Below are 21,442 nucleotides of genomic sequence, written 5' to 3'. Positions count from 1 at the left end.
GAAATTATCTTTATTATAATTGTCATTATTGTTATGAATAATGATAAAATATAGAATCGGTAAATATTCTGCAGCGTTCGCCAGCCAATTACCTACATATTGTTCCTCCTTAGAACGCCAAGAGTTCTATATTCCCTTCGATGAAAAGATTATATAATTCTGTATAGATATAAGTAAAAATATTTTATCAGTCAATTATTTAATCAAACATATTTCGTAGGAATTAAAATTCATTATAATATCACAAATAAATTTACTTTAAATCTGCATATAATCAAAGAGCATTTAATTTTTTTATGTGTCGTATAAAAATAAACACTTGTGTCAAATACCATACAAACATGTACAATATTAAATCATTCTACTTCTTTTCTAGCTTTCAACGTCACCAACTTTCCGAGTTATTTACAGAACGCGGCTGCAGGTACCGGAATACGTAGTGAAGTAACACATTAATAAATTTTCTTTAGGCTTTCGTGTGTTTCGCATTCGCAGCACGACTTTAGCTTTTTTCAAGTGCAGTAAAGTTGAATAGTTGTTTCACAGGTGGCGCATAATTTTATTTTAAATTACACTGCATACAAATCGCCAACATCATCATTTGCACGGGTCTTGTGCAGTACTACGATAGATTGCTGCGTCACAGGATGTTTCTTTAATGAAATGAAAACAGATATTTAGATTTGGATTAAACAACATAAAATAATTTTCTATCCTTCGCCTCCGTGGTGTAATGGTTAGCGTGTTTAGCTACCACGATGGAGGTCCCAGGCTCGATTCCTAGGGGGTAAAAATAAATTTAAGTGATTTTTTAACACCAACATTTATTTAATATTACCCTGGACTAGTCCCTGAAGCTCAAATGTATCACCTTTCCTTCAAGTAACGATCAAGAGAACACTGGGTCAATACGATGCAGTGTCCTATGCACCATTGGGTGCGGATAAGGTTTAGAAAAAAGATGCAATTACTTCGTCGGTACTGCGATATTTTTGATAAATCATGGCAGCATTCGTTAACGGATTTTGTTCAAGCCTTTAAACTTATAAAAATATATGAAGTTTTTCTTTTATGTTTATAAATATATAAAATTCTTCTCAAGAGACTTGGTCGTATTAACAGTGTAGAATTTATACAAGCTGGTACGAGTTCGAATATTTAATAATGAGTGTGACTTAGTCACTATTGGTATTCTCCTTTTTTATTATAATACTTACCAATCCATCTTCATTTCAATTCCCAAAAAATCAATGATGTCTTTCTCCTTGAGATCTACCTCTTATGTAATTTGACGGGCCGAAAAAATATTATTTACCGTTTGAATGTTTGATTTGTTACTGTTTATTGTCGAAAAAAATAATTTACAGTCAACTATGAAACGAAATTCTTTATTCAATTTACATATTTTTAAACATTGAGTTATTCAAAAAATTTTAATTTTAGTATTATCACAAAATCATAAAATCACGATACAAATTAACAATACTTTATTTGTGTATTCATCGATATGGTAAAATTCTGTACTTTATATCAAATATAATGTTATGCTTACTTTCTGCCAAATTATGTTTACTTTTAATTTTTTATCAGTAATAGCATGTTTTTTACTCGTATGTGTACATTATTAATTGATTTAAACATTTAATAGCCAAGTGTTTAATATTTTTATTCACTTCAAAATTTGGTAAAAAAACAGTTTTCTCGAATTTCCGATGCTATTTCTCATATAATATATTTACTCGTTTTTAACAAAATGACTTTCAATGAAATTTTCGCACATTTAATATTTTTGTCTGATAAACCAGAAGAGTATTCAAATTTAAATTGTATCATCCTGTATGTATTTGCGAAATTTACCGGCTCACGTAGCTCGCAATTATAGTTGCATATTTGTCTTCCGTGCTGAAGTCGGAACCTTCGGATCGATACTATATTACTGTTTCTATAACGCTGCTAAATTTACTCTGGTAGTAAATTTACACAGTACAGCCTTACACCGTATCTACTACCCTGTAGTATGCAGTCAAGAATTTTTATGATTTCAAATATATTAAAATTACGACACAGACAACATACTCGTATGTATAGAAAAAAGTTAAACAAAAATATGTATTGGATCTTTTTTTTTTAAAACATACTCGTAAGAGCAATAAACAAACCTCAAGATTTTTAAATATCTGAAATATTTAATAACGTTGGTAAACCATACAGTCGTAGTACGTAGTATGTATTAAAATCCAGAATAATCCATGGTTATGAAATAAAATTATAATAAAACATTAACAACCGACAAAAAATAGATTTAATAAATGATAATAAAATAATACTTAATATCTTACAATGATGACGCTTTCCGTAGCTAAGAAAAAAGAACGCTACACCACACCATCTATGGAAACATTCCTCGCCTATTTTACATTCACGCATATTCTTATACATATCCGCCGATTATTCTGACTGACTTATCCACGCCCAAGCATTAGAAATAATCGAACATGGCAAGTTTTCTTCGGTCTTCTTTTGCCTCAATTTCAAATTTTATTTGTTTCATTTTTTTTTTCATTTTTTAATATTCTGTCGTCGCGCATTCCTTCCACACATAATTTATAGTTTATATCTCAGCTTTACATTTTTTCGTTTCATTCACGTTTTGCCTCACATTCGTCTGAGTCGTCGCATTTCTATCAGTTTCAGTCTTTCAGTCTCCTTTTTTCCAAATCTAAATGTCACTTCTACACGTTAGGGTTGGTACCAAGATTCCGTTGTCGACTACTTGTTTGGCTTCCTCTGTTAGGTTAAGGTTGTTCGTCTTGATATATTTATTTTAATATAATAACTTAACACCCTCGTAGTAAGTAGTGTAGCTAATCGTGAATGAGTAATTTAATTTTTTTTTAATTTTTTTTTTTAAATTTTGTTACAAAATTAATTTTACGTATGTTTATTAACTAGACAATCTACTTATACAATATTTTATTATATTTAAATGTTAAAATTCAATCGATTTAACATTATGTATTTCATATTTTTAAACACTGAAATTGTCTTAAAGTTTTCTTCAAAGTATGACACATTCATAAAATCTTTAAATGTCAAAGGGAACAAATGAGAGGTTCAAAGAAAAATTACACTCAGTCGGAAAAACCGATACAATCACATTCGTGATTCGGAGTTTCCCTCCCGCTGCGAGAAGAGGCAGTTGTCGCGATATAAAAATAAATATTTTGTCTCCTTTAATCCTCCTTTGTTGGAAACTTGTGTCCAAAATATTAAAGAAAGACGACATTTGCAGTAGACTGGAAGAGGCATTGTGACGTCAGATAACTGAAAGAGATTTCAGACTTTTTTCAATTGTCTGAAATTGTTTCTTAAATTGTGAGAATGCGCAATAATCTTGAATGTCAAAATGTAATTTTGCTTTTTGGGATTAAATCGACTTTTATTATAACTGCCATTTAAGGCTTAAATGTTAACGGAAATTAAAATATGAGATCATTTCTATGTTAAATTCAACAAATATTGTAAACCGACAATCCGATTAGTGTATTTACAATTAGACATCAAAAGACATGGTTGAAATTTCGTAAATATTTTGCAATTTATCCTTTACCTTTAAGAGATAAAACATAACTTAACGTAAAATAATGAGATAAACAATTTTATTTAAACAATTTCAAAAATGAAACGGATTTACAATGTGATTTAACGAATATGTAGCTAATATTGTTGTGACTTAATATTTCTAGCATCAAATAAATCTAATGTCTACTGTTGTAATTGATTTTATGAAACACCGATATTATATTATCACAATAATTTAAGAATTGAAAATGATCTAAAAAGTTTTTTTGTTATTTTCATTAAAAATTTAAACTCAAGAAATCAGTTAGAACATATAGTACCAACTACAACTAAACCACCCCTCCCCCTATCTTTCCTTGAATACGAATATGTTGGCCAATAAAGTTAACGCCAATATCCTTAGAGGTAGATGCGACGCATAAAGTTAGTAGTTGGGGACCTAAATACAGAGTTTAGGTTTCTAACAGAATTCAATCACAGAATATTGCGGTTCATATCCATTTGTGTCAAATATAGACAATGGTCAAATAACTGTAATTTGGGTCTTTAAAAAATATTTGTAAATTTTCCTAAGAATCGGATGGCTTAGTGACATTAAAGAGTTTTAGACTGAATTCATATATTCAGACACTTAAGAACATAGGAATAAAAAACAATCTACTAGTGAAAGAGTTTAAAAAAAATCATATTTGGTAGTGATGAAATTTTATTCAGACTCATGACATGCTAAGTAACTGGACTTGTTAGCAATGAAAAACTGACACATTCGGACGTGAATTATAAATCGCGAGCATTATTTAGCTCCACATTGGATTCGAGGTTCTTTTGACAACCCAAACATATTCGAGCATAAGTGGACCCTTTAAAACAATTATACTTGCTTCAAGGTGTTGGGTTTATCGGGAAAAAAACTTTAACTCCTCCGCAGAATTTTGGATTCACAACCATCTGAATCACAATAACATCGTCATTTTGTGCGATCAACTGGTATTGGACAGTTTCGTCCAAATACCCCAACCACTACGTTGGTCGTATTCACTAACGTTCGAAGATGCTAAACAATTTTCTTCAACATGCTCTTCCAACATATTCGAGTATTTAAACCTTAAGTGAATGACAATTTATATGATTGAAAATATCCTTATATATTTCAGACATTGTAATTTGTTTTGTATAAATTACACAAATTTAAATACAATGTTATCATTTTAATTAATTTACAATGTAATTGAAAACAAAAGCGTTACATAAATATTTGAGAAATTTTTATTAAATCTGATTTATGTTTTGTTTAAATATTAGTCAAATAATTTTTAAATGGTAAAGTGACTTCAATATTTTATTTCCTTTCGTTAATATCTACCAACAACAAAAAACAAAACAATAATTTACTTTGTTATTTTTAAAATTTCAGTTGTAAAACCCAGCAATCACGCAACTCTTCATAATATTCCTTTGTTATTTATGATCTGCAAATAAAAATAAAAATACCAACGTTATATATTCAAAACCAAAATGTTTTGAATAATCGATTACATCAAGTCAGTAGAAGTACTCCCGTATTCACGAAAAGCTTTATTTATTTTTAATAAAGCTGATGGATGTGGTTTGCAGTATTTCAAAATAAAATGACTTCCAAAGCAGGTGGGTTCTATGGAAACTCGATATTGTTTATGTTAAACACCAATATTCATTATTAAATTGGTTTAAAATAATGCGTGTTATAAAAAATTGCAGTTTCTAACAAAATATTTCATTTTTAATAGTATTAAATTAAAAGTTCAAATCTCTTTTTTATTTGTAAAATATGTGTGTTGATTAATTGATTGCTGTAACGGATAATTTTCAAATTTCCTTTTTATCTTTATCCACACCTTATAATACGCTGAATCAAAGTGCAATTCAATGCAATATTAAGTTAATCGTTACTTTTATAAAGCCTAGATGATCAGTTCTGCGATTGTACTAGTCCAGGGTTATATTGTTACAATACAAGGGTAAAAGCCCTAAAAAAAATTTTTATCCCCTGATAGCAATACACTATGGAGGTGTACAAAAACATAAACTGGATCTTATTTATTCATGCATAAATATATGTATGTTCATATTTAAGTAAAATCAAAATATTTTTAACCATAACGTAAATGAAATGAATAAATATAAAAAAAAACAGAATAAATTGATTCTCATACGAGCACAAAATAAAACAAGTGCTTCAAACATTAAAAAATGTTAGTTTAAATAAATTTGCTAATTTCTCTGACGATAATTTTGAACCATAAAATTTTAAGAAATACGAGTATAAAGAGGGAGAGAAAAAAAAAACAAACGTGATTTTATTCCTTTTCCTTATTTTTGTATAACAATTTATTTATTGATTTATTAAAGCCAAGAGACTAGTGCCTCTTGAAATATAAATATTATTTCATCCTAAATAGCAACTTGTTACAAAATCATAAAAACATACTTTTAAAAATATTAAGCTTCCAGAAACATAATATGTACATAAATAATAAGCTAAACAAAAATGAATTCATAAAATCAAAGCGGAGTTTTATTATTTTGCCTTAAATATATTACTTTATAGGTTTTATGTAATTCTTGCGAAGTGCTCATAAAAATGGAGTATATTTTCAGCGTTCTTACCAGACTTGTATAAATTTCAAATAAAAATAAAATCATGCAAACGATTTACGTAAGTATTTATCACTATTATAAAAAAGAACAACGAAAAAATCTTTTACCGAAAGAAATGTGGGAAGATATTTAACATATTTTATAAGTTTGAAAACAGACGTTGTTCACCCTGTTTTATAAAACAATATATTTTTTAAGAACGAAACAAAATAATTTAAACGATTTCGCAAAATACTGACAGACATGAATTTTGAACGTGATAAATAATTTTCGCCCTAAAACCCGTCAAAATTCAATGAAAAACATCACTGAAAGCCCTGAAAATTGTTAACCGTTTTGAAAACGAGCTCTTCTCGAAACAATGTAAACTGATAACTCAATTCACGAAGCATGAATAGAGCTTTATGCTCACTATAACACAAAAGGTTACATGTAAAGTAATACTGTGTCGACGGAAAGCGTAAAGCAGGTCTCCTAAAACCACACGAGGGCATGGGGTGTGTTCAGAATATTTTTCTCAATATCTTCACTCAATAATACACATACACATATAAAGTCTTAGACGTAGTTGGGGAAAAATTGTTTTGTATTTAATGAAAGCAACGATGACATTTATTTATTTTAATTTTATGTAGAAACATAATTTTTAAATATTAACGTTATTTTGTTAATTCGAAAATGGTACGGTTTGCACTTTTACCATTCTTAAAAATAAACAATTCGGTCCTCGAATATTAAAGAGATAATTTATTACTAAAATATTTCACCGAAGAATATCGTGGTTATATGATTATAAATAATAAAAAATAAAACAGTTCACTTACAATATTTTTATTTTTCGAGTAATCTCAAGAGCTACTTATAGATTTCACGATTTTTCTAACTTTTCTTTTTTTACCTAATATTGTTCCTTCATTTTTTCTCTTAAATAGTAGCAATGTCTTAAATTGAGATCCAACATTTGAACCATGTGTCTTTTGAAAGATATTTTACTATTCTCTTAGATATTTCCCTCATGTTTTCAACAATCAAGTTAACCTTGTGTTGATCCGACATGTATATTAGATACCAGTTTAGTGCAGATAGAGGTCACAGAAGAAAAATGAGAGTACCACATGTAATCTTCAATTGCGCAATGGGTAAAAATTTACACAAATTTTGCATCGTTTTGTCAACAAAAAAATGAATTCAAACATCTTTACGTCCTGAGTTCTCATTTTGTATGGAAATAAACCCGTTTCAAGATACTATCTCATTAGTTGCACAAAAGCAGTGTTTACCTTAAATACATAAAAGTTGCGAGTCGTTTATTGCAAAGACGTAAATGTTTCTTTCAGTTGGACCACTGACTCAAGAAGACATCCCGTAATTCCAGAAAGCGGAGAAAATAAAGCGCGGAAAGCGAACATCCTTTGTTGTCGATATAACAAATAACCGGAAATCGATGTTTACAGCTTTAAAATGTAATGTGGCGGGTGGGGTATCTAGTTCCGTTCTAAAGGGATGGATAGCCGGGGAAGGGGGGTGCATTAAGCGTGTAAAAGCCGGAAAACTCCTGAGGATCTCATTTCAAACACGACTAAGGAAAGGTTTCAGCAGCAGGTGGGTTTGGAATAGAGGTAATTTCAAATAAAAACCGACATCAGTGACAAAGTGTTCTGTGAAAATTTATAACGCTTCAATTTTTATTGCCAATTTACTATTTTCTCGTGCACATTTTTTCGCATGGTTGTTTTTTAGACCATTTTGAAAATCATAAAAAAAACATATGTAAACATTTTTAAACACATTTTGTTACTTTAAATTAAACAAATATCTTAAAGTGTTTAATTTTAAACCTATTAAGACGGTGAACCTGACATTTCTAAAATGATTAAAAAAACAGTTGGTGATTCTTTCAGTGAAAATAAATATTATTTTCAAAAATAATGTAACTAATTTTGTGGTTGTTAATTGTGGGTGTATGCCATAAAATTGAAAAAAAAACTTATTATATAAACTAATCAATGACAGGTTTTTATCTCGGTAAATATCAAGATATCCAAATTATAATACCTTTAAATAATCTAACTATTCAACATCAACAAAAAAAGATTGTTAAAATAAAACAAAAAACAGTAGTTTTTTCCCCATATATTTCATTTCACTAGTGATGACCAGAGTTTTCAGTATTTGTCGGCAACGACAAAATCCGAACACTGGTCAAATAAAATATTTGTGAAAAAAAAACTACAGTTATTATTTAAAAATTCAGTACTACCAAGAAATGTATTTTCAAATATTTAATATTGTAAAATGTTTTTTTTTTACATATCTATAATACAAGCACGATAATATACCCTAGAAGGGGTATAATCGCCATTTGTAATTAAGACAAAAAAATGGCAAACCAAGTTTAAATTATTAAAAATTGAACACTTATTGAATTTTATTTCATTTTACACGACTAGTTTACAAAACTACAGATGTTTTCTAGATAGGTGATAATTGAGTTTGTATTAACACTTACATACATTATACATTAAAATAATTTCAAAAGAGAAAAATCAAAAAATGTTTTGGGATAAAATATATTTCCATTTTTTTTCAATAAATATCAATATTTATCTGGACAAACTTTCGGTGACGATAGGCAAATAATTATATATCATAAACGAATAATGGTATTTCTAAAAAATCAAGTAAGAATATATAATTCGTAAACATGAATAGTTATATATTTTTATATATTCTAAGCACTCAAATAATCAACCCACTAATAAATATAAAATTTTACCGACAAAATGTGTTAATGGTATTAAGAAAAGGATATTTTAAGGTATTCAAAGCACATAAACAATCAAATAAAATAAATTTTTGAGTTTATTTCATAATTGTTTTTTTTTAATATATACAGTATGTACATAGTTTATTAACAATAGAGTAGACGACATTTACATATATTACGGTCGATATTTGATATTTGAATAAGAAACATAATGTCAATAAAACATTTTAAACAAATAAAAGTTTTTATATCGTTTTTTTTTTTTTTTTAAAAAAATGAGACCAGTGTTTATTTTATTAAATAACGAAAAACCAATGCTTACCAAAACATTTCGTAAAAATGCTTCCAAGAAGGAGAATCACCACATAACGAGACATCTTCAGACCCCTCTTTTCAGTCTCTTCATCCCTTCACAGTCCCACTAACTCATATTCCGAAGAACTTTTTAATATTTGGCACAAATTTCACAATATCCTTATTTTAAAGCCTGCCTTCAAACTTTCAAACACAATTAATCAAACTCAATTTTTCAATTTGCTTCTTATACAAGTGGCGCTTCTCTGAATTGTAAAGAACGAAAAAAGTTTACAGCGAATTTTGAGGTTGATACTTCCAACTTAAGACAAACTTTGCAAATTTAAAGCTCTTTGTGAGCCCTGGAATGACGTATCGTACATTTATTGAGTTAAAAAAGTGGCCTAAAAAGTAAGGTAATAATTTTAATGGTGTAAAAACATCATACTAATGTAAAAAATAAAAATAAATAACTTTTAAAGAAAAAAAAGTTGCTGATTGTCATAAAAATATTTGACAAGGCTCAATATTTAGTATTCACGTGTAGATATAATTAATCAAACTAATTTCATGACGAAAGACTAAATTCCTTTGTTAATTTTATGGTTAATCTTTGTTTACTGGAACGAGTAACAATTATTTTAAAACTATCGTGACAACAGGTAATAAAAATGTATCTATTTCGCACGAGACTATGATTACTTTTTATTTAAACTATGTATTGCTTCTACGTATCTCTTATAGGCTTACTTATAAGGTTTTAATTTTAAATTATCAGAGAGAATTTTTTTTACAAAAATTATCTTAATATTGAAATTATAATATAATAATTCCTTTACAGGACCCTTGAAACAAAATAATGCCTTAATTTAAAACATAAATTTTTTGATTAATGATATATAATTGTTATGTATTTTTTTTCTTAAAAATACCAAAAGAAGATTAAGTTTAAATTAGAAATAGACCCTTCATATAATTATTTGTTTTTGTGACTTTCAATATTTTTTTAATTAAATATAATTTTTCAGTAAAAAAAATAATGCTATTTTTTAGTTATGTATCATATGAGCGGTATGAAAAAAAAAACAAAGTACGTTGAAGTATCAAGCTGAAGCACGCTGAAGTGACACGATGTTTTCGGCGCGAAAATATCGAAACAGCGAAAGCGGCAACTGAGCGTCGCGACGCGTCATCACAGGCCGGCGCCCGCGTAACGACTGGCGGGCACCGAGTACGGAATAGCTGCTAACGGGTAGGTTACGGATTCAGGCGGGGAGAGAACGGTTGTCTGGGATTTCTCTAACGCGCCATGCGCAAGTGGTTGGGAAAATATAATATCAAAATTACATTCTCCTTATGATATTTTTTTAATTGTTTTTTTTCTAGTGTGAATAAATATTTTAAATCTAAAAATTATTTATTACTTTTCATAAGGTGAACCAGCAATATATATTCAATACGTAAATAAGATAAACTTATTTTAAAATTATTTTTAAGATTTTATTTTTTTACGACGTAAATGTATCTTATATTATTTATTAAATATTATCGAAACTTATTTACATATTGTAACTGCAGACAGTTGGTAGAATTCCGTATTGAATTGTTGGGTTATATATCTATGTCTATGTTTATACGAGACGCGTTTCGTGTTCTTAGGACATTATCAAACACTCATGTGTTTGATAATGTCCTAAGAAGACGAAACGCGTCACGTATTAAAATATACATAAATATTGTAAATATAGATTTATATTATCCACTGACACTTCGTGATGGAATTGCATTTTTAATATATTTTTAGATTAAAACCAATATTTTTAGCTTTTCCACTTTATTTTTATTTGACCAGCGACCGGGTTTCGTCGTTACCGACATCATCAGACTGGTGATGATATCGGTAACCAGTCTGATGATGTCGGTAACGACGAAACCCGGTCACTGGTCAAATTAAAATAAAGTGGAAAAGCTAAAAATATTGGTTTTAATCTAATAATATATTAATAAATGTAGAGTTTAATCCAACAAACCTTGTTTTATTTTGGACATTTTACCTAACAATTATCGAAACTGACTAAATTAAAATTAAAATCGTAAACATTAATAACATGAAAACATATTTCGTAGCTCTTGATACCTGTTAAGATATTTCAACTAACTAACCATTGCGCCACCGCAAGGGTAGGCAAAGAGAATAGAACGCCACAACACTCTTTCATTTTAAATATTCTTCAACTCTTTCATGAATCTCATCTTGCATACCCACCAATTATTCCGACTCTTGACTACTTTCAAGTATTTGAAATTCTTGACTTTGCCAATCTTTGTCGGTAGTCTTTTGCTCCTATTTCTAACTGCATTCGTTGCATAAATTTATCTCACTCTTCTTTCCTCACTTATTTGTTCCACATGTTCAAATCATCTAAAGTTATCTTTCTATATTTCATCGATAATATTTATCTCAGCCTAACATTTATTCTTTGTTTCACCATCCATATATCCATTGTACATAGTTTTATCACACATTTGTCTGAGAGATTTAATATGTGATTTGAATACAACTTCGATATTCTCTTTGTCAACTCCACGTTTCACTGCCATACATTTGTGTTGGTACCAGGATTCCATTACTTACGGCCAGTTAAGCTTTCGCTGATCCTTGCATAATTAAAGGAAATAGTATTTTAATAAAGGACCCCGTGAAACGAATTCTAGTGTTTTTTTTTTAACGCCGCAATGCAATGTTGACAAGTATTTTCTTGAAACTCACAATGAATTCGGCTTGTGTTTTTATTAATACTTGGAATTCTTGGCCCCAATAAAAAAATATTTCATCACAAAATGAAATAAGCGCAAAATATCACATCCCAGTATGACGTCACACCCGCCACAAGTCCCGGATGTCCCGAGTGTAATTGAATAATACGATAAATAAGGTTAAATTAAAACATTTACATATGCCTGTGATTTATCCGACGCTCGCATGCCAGCCCGCCATTTTGTTAATATTTCATGCTTGTTATAAGTACATACACCTTTCACTTATCCGTTGACATTATTTTTGATATATTATCTAATATCCCTGATAATATGCCTTTTATTGTTGTAGGTTAATTTGTTTCCGATTGAATGCCTCGCTTAGCTAATCTTATATTTCGCGAAAATTATATTTATTACATCGATAAAAAAAACTTTCTTTTTAATGAGTTTTTATTTTTAGTTAATTTAACAAATATGATCGTGTTAATGAAAATATTAATTTTTGAGAAACAAATAAAAATACTTTTTTTATTCACTAGGAAAAATTCATCGACATTAACATTTAAACGATCACATTGATAAATTTCGCCGTTCAATTTTTCACCCTTCTTTCAATTAGTAAAACCCCTTGAATTAAGATTTTTACTGAAACGATGTATTCTTATAATAAAAGCTATTTATAATTATGTTATTTATTTTTACCAATGATGTTTTTAATACTGTTACTTTCATACTTTTCTGGGTACTTATTAAGAAAATTCACCAAAGGAGACGGCTAAATGAGCCTTTCTAGCTCTTATTGCTCATAAATTCGTTTGTTTATTCAGACCATACCCACATACTTGCTCATATAAAGTTTTATCAAAAACGTGGATGAATTCACATCAATGCATTTACGTATATGAACATATACCATTTTCCGTCATTGACCGTAAAACTTGGTCATTAGTAATTTTATTTGATGTAAAAATATAAATCTAGAATTTTTTTCATATACATATACTTCTTTTTAAACATTTATTTTGTTTTCATTTTATGTATTAATGCTTCATTTTACGGCTACAACAGAAAAGAGTTCTAATAGAATTTAGAAATTAATTCACTAAATGAAATGCATAATAATCTGATAATGATCATTTAATAATGGATACGGCTATGCTTTTTCTCTTATCCTAGCGAAATTACACTAAGCCTTTTGTAAATGTCTCCATATAATGTAAGCGCAGGTTAAACTAGGTCGTGGCATAATCAAACCGAGGGTTAATCTGAATAAACAACGTCAACTGACCATGCGGCAAGTTTACTTGCGGAGTAAAAATTGTTGAAACTGAAAAGCTTGATCGTTTATCGGCCTTTAAAGCACGCTCTAAAGAAAGCTTGTCACGCTATGGCTTTTCCGTAATCAGTTACATACCCGTTATTATAATACTAAACGTAATATTATTTTTAGGTTTAGTGCAATTCGCATTGGAAAAAATAAACAGATTTACTAGAATTACCACTTAGTTTTACGGTAGAAAGGAAAGCATTTTGAAGGAAATCGTAATGATAAGTATGTGGGTCTTTTGTGTTCTAATATATGTTCTGAATGTTATATGTTATGAAAATTCTTCATTAAGAATTGAAAAAACGAATTCATAACTTTTACATAGATTAAAACATACAACCTTCTGAGAATTTTACTTCGATGTTTTAACCAAAATATTTTTTTTAACTACTACATTTTTTTAAACGAAAATTGTATTTTTTCTAAAAATTTATTAAAAATAAAATTGTTAAATAATACAACGGGTATTCGAGAAATTTTCTGATTTTGGTATTAAATTTTACTGTGTTATATTCTTAAAAACCATAATGAAACGCGTTTTCATGAATTAAGCATTATTATCTGACACCACTGATGCTGAATGAATTGAAAAACGTGTCAAAATACATTTTAAGAAAAAGATGTATTTATGGAGTATTCATTTAGTAAATAAAAATATTGACGAAATTAAAATTAACGAAAATTTGGTATATAAAGAATGCTTTCACTCAAGTGATTCGCACGAGTATACATGGTGCGAGTGGTGATATTCTAGTATTTTTAAATAACAGTGGTGACGGTTGTTTCTACATTTCCTATTCAATACTGCAGCTATGTGCTCTATACTGAGCTCCTTTACTTAATGTATCCCTTGAAATAGATTCTGCTCCTTAGTAAACGAAATTAAAGCTCAGGGTTGATAGACTTAGCATCAAGTAATTGATGATCGAGTTGATCCCGCATCGATTTTATGCTCTAAGCACCATACAGTTTACAGAAGGGTTAAAGAGATTACAAAATAAAAAGGTAATTTTTGTATTCTTTTTATTGTTCTTTTCAGTTCAATTCACCTCCCAAACTGAAAAAAAACATTTAAAAAAAAAAACATTCTTCTTGATAAATAAAATTTTGTAAAATAAAGTTTTTAGAAATGATGTCAAGTGTATTGAACAACGTGTCAAAAAATATTTTGATACAATGTCTCAATGTAACATTTTAGGAGGGGTGTTTATTACAATTGAACGCCTTTTTTTAGATAAGACAATGATAGTATGGGTAAACATTTAAATTTGTGAACAATAAATTGAGTGTTAATTATGTTAAAAAAAAATCATTTGTACCGATACCACTTGATGAGTTATACATATTTCATTAAACACGACCAATTTCGAAAACTGCAGATGTTTTCATCTACAGCTGAAAAGTAAAATATTATAAATAGCAAATCAGTTAACTTTAAAGTAATACAACATATCATTCCACAAAGTTGATGCCGAAGCAATACGTAAATAAATTCAGTGTTGTTCAAATACGCAAAGAGCGCTTAATTAAATGTATCGACCATAAAATATGACGTATAATTTTATCCTAAAGTTTAAATCATAACTCAATAAACGTAATCTAATAAATTCTCACAATTTAGATCGGGTTGTAATTTCGTGTAGCCTACAAAGTTGGTTGTGTAATCAATACAAATTTTCGTATCAGACTTACCACAATAAAACATACAATGGGCAAAGTAGGATTAATATGGAGATTACAGTTACACTGAAAGTTTCGGTAACGAAACCTTTCCTGAAATTAATTTTCCACGGTAGGTCTATTTCATTTCCACTGCTACTTCAAAGCGTGTAAGTCACCTTATCGTACGGTTATACTTAAACACTTGTTAAACCAAAAAATGCGCCAGCAAAGCGTTTAGTTAAGTTTTTTTTATAATAAAAGTAATATATGGTTTGTAGCAGACGTAACTTTTAAATTAAAAAAAAAATTAAATGTGTATAAAAAGTCTAAAAAATTTCACCCGTTTTCATAGGGGGAAAGTATTATTTGATGATTTTTTTGACTTGCTTGTAAATTGTTGAAGAATGTATTAAACAATTATTTTTATCAATCTGCATAGTGTAGTAGTCAGCCCGTTAAGCTGCTGTGCTGGAATACTCGGTTTCGATACCCAGGGGGGTCAAAATAATTATTTATTATTTTTCATCAAGATATTTGTTTAATGTTATCTTAGACTGGTACTTGAAGGATAGGACTGATCACTTTTCCTTGATATTATTAACGATCAAGATAACACAGTTTAAATATACAATAAAGTGCTATATGAACTTTTGAGCGCGGAAGGGTTAAAAAAAGAAAAAAACGATGTTTTAAAAACTAATAATTATAAGAACCTTGTGCGTTATAATTGTTCAAAACGTTTTCCTTCAGAAATGCAAGTCTTAATAACGGCAATTATTTCAACTGAATATAATATTTTAAATTCAATAAGTAGTTATGGTCTGTTTAACGTTTAAGGAGCTGAAGAGGGTGGCGTACACGTATAATATACCGGAATGGCGAAGAAGGTGTTATTTGTTACTGCAAACCAATCCACAAGATTGAGACCTCACAAAAAGAAAAAATACACTCGTAATTTAAATAACTTTAAATATAACTAAATTTTGATTAACAGTTTTAAAAAAAAAATCTTTTGATATTTTTCGACACCTGAATAATTGATGTAAATGTTTGCATTGATTACTTTTTTTAAAGTTCAACCACCTTTATTTTATTATTTACTTCTTCATTTTTTAATATTAAACTTCCGGAAACCCACGTCATGTCCTTTTGAATGTATGTTTATGTCGTTGCGTGATAGCAACTGGGTTAACACCGAACATGTGAACCGTATTTTAGAGAAAAAATATGTTTTTCTGTTAATGCGGAAAGTCCGTGACAGAAGCAGCTTATGCTTATCACCGGTACTAAGATTTAACAATTAATTTTCAGCCAAAAACATGTAATAATACAGAATGATTGTGATACGGCGTACAAAGCGAACAATGGGAATAAAATAAATTACTTTAAGTGGGTGCTGAATTATTAATTCGTCAAATAAATAAGTTTACTATTTTTAATTCGAAACTTATGTTAAAAGTCAAATTTATTTATGTTTATTTGATTGTATCGTTTTAGAAATTTAGTGCAATACGTTGCAAATAAGAATGTTGTTTTAAAACAGCTGCTTACAGTTCAATCACCTGACACACACATTGAAAGAATTCATACATACATATGTATATACTTATAACTTTTTTTTATTTGAGTGATACGATTGTGAACCAGTGGTAGTATGGTGTTGCGATAATTTGATCACTTTAAATCACCGTTCGACAGGTCGTTAATTTTATAAACGTTTTCGTATTAATACTCCTTTATATAATAGTTAAATCTCCCACTTGTGTGCAAAACTTTGGATCGTAATTTAAATATTGTAAATCCTTGAAAAAATATATTTGTACAATATTGTAAATATATTTTTGTGTCAGTTTTTTTTTGTAAACCAAAAAAAAAATTAAGAATGTTAACATATCAATTCAGTTCTAATTTTTATTCATAAATTTATTACCTTCTTTAATTTTCCTGAGTCATTTCGTAGGATTATCAATTAGTTTTAGTCATTTAATAGAAATTTTACCTGATGAACATTATTTCTTTTATCTTATTCTTTATGTAAGGTAACGATGATAAATTAATCATAATTTTATATTATCAAATCGTCACTATCTATTCCATGACAAAAGGCTTTTGGCATTCTCAATAGCGCTAATTAAAAAAAAGAAAAACACATAACGTAGCCGAGATACTGAGGATATTCATATAGAGATTGCAACTAAAGAACTAATCCTCAATAACATTACCATAAAACTCGGCAAAGCAAAGTATTATTATTTTTATTATTGAATCGATTCCCATTAGAGGAAAAAACACTTAAATTTGTTTATTGTGATTCCTCAAAGGTATAGCATTATTATTTTCTTTGTTCTCTTTGTGGCTTTAATGGAAGGAGCGAGATGAGAATTTTGGAATCAGTTGATTCCAAAATATATTAAAAGGGTAAATTGCGGAAAGACTTCTGTTTATGTGCTATAAATATAACATAATGGCCATTTGTAAGTTTTTCTGACAGTAATCAATAGAGATTCCTAGTATTCGTATAAATATATAGCCACTTGTCTTATCCCTTGCGATCGTAAAATATTTTATTCTGTCATAAGAGCAAATGGTCTGAACTATACAAAAATATACACACAAATGAATACCCATTTTTATGCTTTCAAAAGAATAAACTTGAGTGACCGTTTGTGATGAACATGTTTTAAAGATTCAGTCAGTAACATTACAATAACAAAAATTTACCGAATGATTATTATATTATTATTAAGTGTTCAACAATTATTATTATAATTTTTTTTACATGTACAAATATTTTTTAAATTTTATAATATGAACGTCTCACTGAGATGAATAACTTTTTAAGCGCAGGTAATATGAAAGCCGTGGGATGTTTACAGGGAGTACGTTCTGTCACTGGCTGACTTCAAAGATCATTTTCAGTACTTTTGTTTTTCATAAAAACATGGCGAATTATAAAAAAAAAAGTATTTATGAAACATCGCGTTCGAGTTTAAGGGAACATATATCGAGACTCTTGTGAGGTTCAATGTTGTTAATATCGAGGATATAAATACTTGTGGTTCATATTGTGACTTTTCTTCGAAATATTTACCTGTTCTTATGAAACACGGTTTAATCATGGTTTGAAAAATAACGTTTTTTTTCATAAGGAATATTTTTTAACATTTCCTTACCACTATTAAGTAAATACAAATTTTATAATATTAAGTAAGGGGTCACGAATTTTGTAACATGTTTAAATAACATTTTTTTTCGATAATTAATAGTGCAACGCTAGTTAGTTATTATATTTAACGGGATTTCATCCAAAAGTAAAAATAAAACATATTGAGAGAAGATATTATTAAAATTGCTTTCCAATTAAGTAAATATTAGTTTTATATTTAAGTAAGTTTTTAAATAAAGAAGAAAATAAAAAAAATATCATTTAAAAAAAAAACTTTGGAGTGATTCATTGAAGAAAGCGAAAGCTTAATTTAGTATTTTTTTATCCAAAGTTTTGACTTATGTTATCATTAATTAGAGACAAATTAATTAAGTGATTTTCGGTAATTTGGTGGAAACTTCGCTACCCATATCTCATTCTTACATCCCCCAAATAAACTTTACAGATTAATTTTCCGACATCGTGGTAAAATCCATTTGACTTAATTTAAATCGAAAACTTTTCCTTATTACTACCAATGGCAAAAAGAAAAAAAAAACTTTTATATTAGCAGTCACAATGGGCTGCCATTCGACAGAACATAAATTGATCTACTCTGAAGAAGGGAGAAGGAGTCTTGGCGAAACTTCTTTGATTGGAAAAGTGGGGTCCAAGGTCCATTCACAACAAATGGATAAAAAGGCGCCTCTCCGATTCGGTGCAAGCCATTTAATTTATTATTTAGCATCCAAGATACACATTTTGGAAACCAATCAGGATAATTGAGAAATACTTTTAAGAGATATTGTTTTTCTGATACCAAAATTACGAAATAAATTAGGATCTCGTTTCTTTCGCTTTATCTATTATTTACGAAAAGCAAAGATAAAATATTTATGAAGGATTTTTTTTAAAGTTTTTAAATAATAATAAAAATTAAAAAACAAATTAATTTTTTTAAAACGTTTTCATATTTTTTTATCGTTAGAATTATATTTATTTAGGGTTATTTTCTTATTTCCAATCGTTTAATTATTATTTTTTTAATTCATTGTTAACTATAAAGTTTTTATCGAGATTAACTCTATACGTATCTATATTAAATTATATTTTATTTGCACTATTTTTCATCAATTTAAGATCGTTCATAGTTTTTTTTGGATTATACAAAAATCAATATTTTACTCAGTTTAGTATGAAGATCGAATTATTGAAAACACTACAAAAAATTATGAAAATAACTTCTATAATTGGAGATAATCCAGATTTTGTGAACAAATATTTGGATACACTCAAAATGTTGTAAATTAAAACTAATTTTCAATATGTATAAAAAATTCATGCTTTGATTTTTCCACCCACAGAATAAAAATGCATAAACATACTTCGTATTTGACAATGGATTTAGGTTGATCTTTTTTTCGTTACCCTGATATGTAAAAAAAATCATGTCCAATAAAAAATACAAAAGAAACTTAGAGGTGAAACTGTTATATTTTTACTTAATTATTAAACAAAAATTTATTTTTTGAAACCATTCGAATAGTACCTACCTGTATGAAGTTCACAACGTTCGATAAAAATGATTGGGTCAATATTGACCAAAAGAATTTAGAAAACTGATAATATCTATTAAATAAATAACAAATTCCCGATCTACCAATGAAACCACATTGTTTATAAAATAATATTGGAAGTATTTGTTAGAGTACAGAACGAGCCGTTTTTAATCTATTTGATGGTCTTCATCCCCTGAACGTACCCCGGCTCCCCCATCAAACTCTATACAATCCTCACTCCTTCCACATTCAGTGGGCTCCATTGATAAGCCATAGCAACACACCCCCATAAAACTCCTAAAAGTCAAAAATTGCGCACGCAGATAATAGAACCTTTGACGTTTTAATTTACCATATAAAAAGTACATTCAAGTGTATATATATTTATTAAAATATTAATATATTTATTCAAATAATTACATTTAAGTATAAATTAATCTTTGTACCTTTAACGTTTGAATTTTAATCCAAACGTATTCAGTAAGAAGTGTTCTTTATCCTTAAATTCTCTAATGAACTAATTTTAAAAATATGCATACTTAAAGATTCAATCATGACAGCTGTCGTAGGGTCATAAGTCTCAAAAACATAATTGGTTAAATTTTACCAGTATGAAAACTATATGGTTGTTTTTTTATTGTATTTATATTTCTTTAAACGTGTTTTCTTTAAAATAGCATGAATTTTTAGTTGTGATACTCCTGGAGCAAATGAGCCATATGACAAATAAAAATAAAGTGATTTTATTACATGTGTATTCAAAACATTTTTTTAAATGTACGCTTGAATTTAGATTAAAAATAAAGTTTGGAATATAGTAAAACGTATGTGTTTAAAAACATATACGTTTTACTTCCAAATGCCTATAAAATATTGTCAACCATGCATATATTAATTGATTTAGTAATTTCATTACGTCTGGTTCCACTAAAGCCTAAAGGTATTGAAACGCAGTGCATGTTGGTATTTTCGTTTTCCGGGATTTCAAAGGTGTCACTGGTCCCATATTCATTACTCTGTGTTCCTTCAGCCCCTCAATTCAATCAGGGACCCTCTCCACCATACCAAGGGTTGTATAACTCTTTTTAGGTAGTGTATTTTTTTTATAATCCACTTTTCTATAAAATACATCTTGAGAAGTAACATTAATTCAATTGGTGCTCTGTAATTATTTAAAAATTGAAAGGGATACATTTTCTCGTATAGTTTGCATCAGCCAAACATAGTCCATTATGCCATATTGAGTGAAGATAAGGGAAAGATGGAAAATCGTGAGCATAAATTGAAATAAAAATATATACACAAGCTATTTAAGTAATTTACAACATTTTAAAGACGTCCGAATACTTGATTTCCACTTAGGATTTTTTTGTTGAGATTGATCAATGTGGCTAGAAGTTCCAGAAATTTGAGTAGTGTGGTAAGCAATCATGTTAAAACGTGTATTCACTAGTGCTTACTACTTGTTATTTTATTATTTAAATCATGATTTTATGTTAAAAGACTATTTGTTTCTTTATTACTGTATTCATTAGTATATTTTTTTATTTTTGTATTAGATACTGTATATATGTATTATATGTATTACTTTAAAGGCTTCAGCCGTTCAATAAATAAATAAAATTAGTGTATGTTACACGTGTGGAAAGTGATCACTTAATAATGAAAGGTCGTAAGCCCTGTAAATGCTCAAACGTGTATGATACCAT

At 28.6% G+C, this 21,442-nt stretch overlaps 1 protein-coding gene across 2 annotated transcripts in view; it reads right to left on the bottom strand.

Moving 5' to 3' along the window:
• LOC148309919 (roundabout homolog 2-like) overlaps window positions 1-10,499 on the bottom strand; it is a 36,686-nt gene extending 26,187 nt beyond the window's left edge. The window contains exons 1-2 of one of the 2 annotated variants that reach the window (XM_088259275.1): window positions 10,375-10,499; window positions 9,309-9,546 (exon numbers count right to left, since the gene is read on the bottom strand). In XM_088259275.1, coding sequence (XP_088115401.1) covers window positions 9,309-9,363 — 55 coding nt within the window. In that variant the 5' untranslated portion in view covers window positions 9,364-9,546; window positions 10,375-10,499. The remainder of the gene's footprint in view (window positions 1-9,308; window positions 9,547-10,374) is intronic. The other variant, XM_088259276.1, reaches the window with a different exon arrangement.
• Window positions 10,500-21,442: the final 10,943 nt, after the last annotated feature.

This window comes from Brachycentrus maculatus, unplaced genomic scaffold (assembly GCF_059751285.1).
Source record: "Brachycentrus maculatus isolate JH-2025_06_01 unplaced genomic scaffold, ASM5975128v1 h1tg000115l, whole genome shotgun sequence".
Classification (NCBI taxonomy): domain Eukaryota; kingdom Metazoa; phylum Arthropoda; class Insecta; order Trichoptera; family Brachycentridae; genus Brachycentrus; species Brachycentrus maculatus.
Note: the sequence above shows the minus strand (reverse complement) of the source record. Positions and strands in the feature narration are given on the sequence as shown.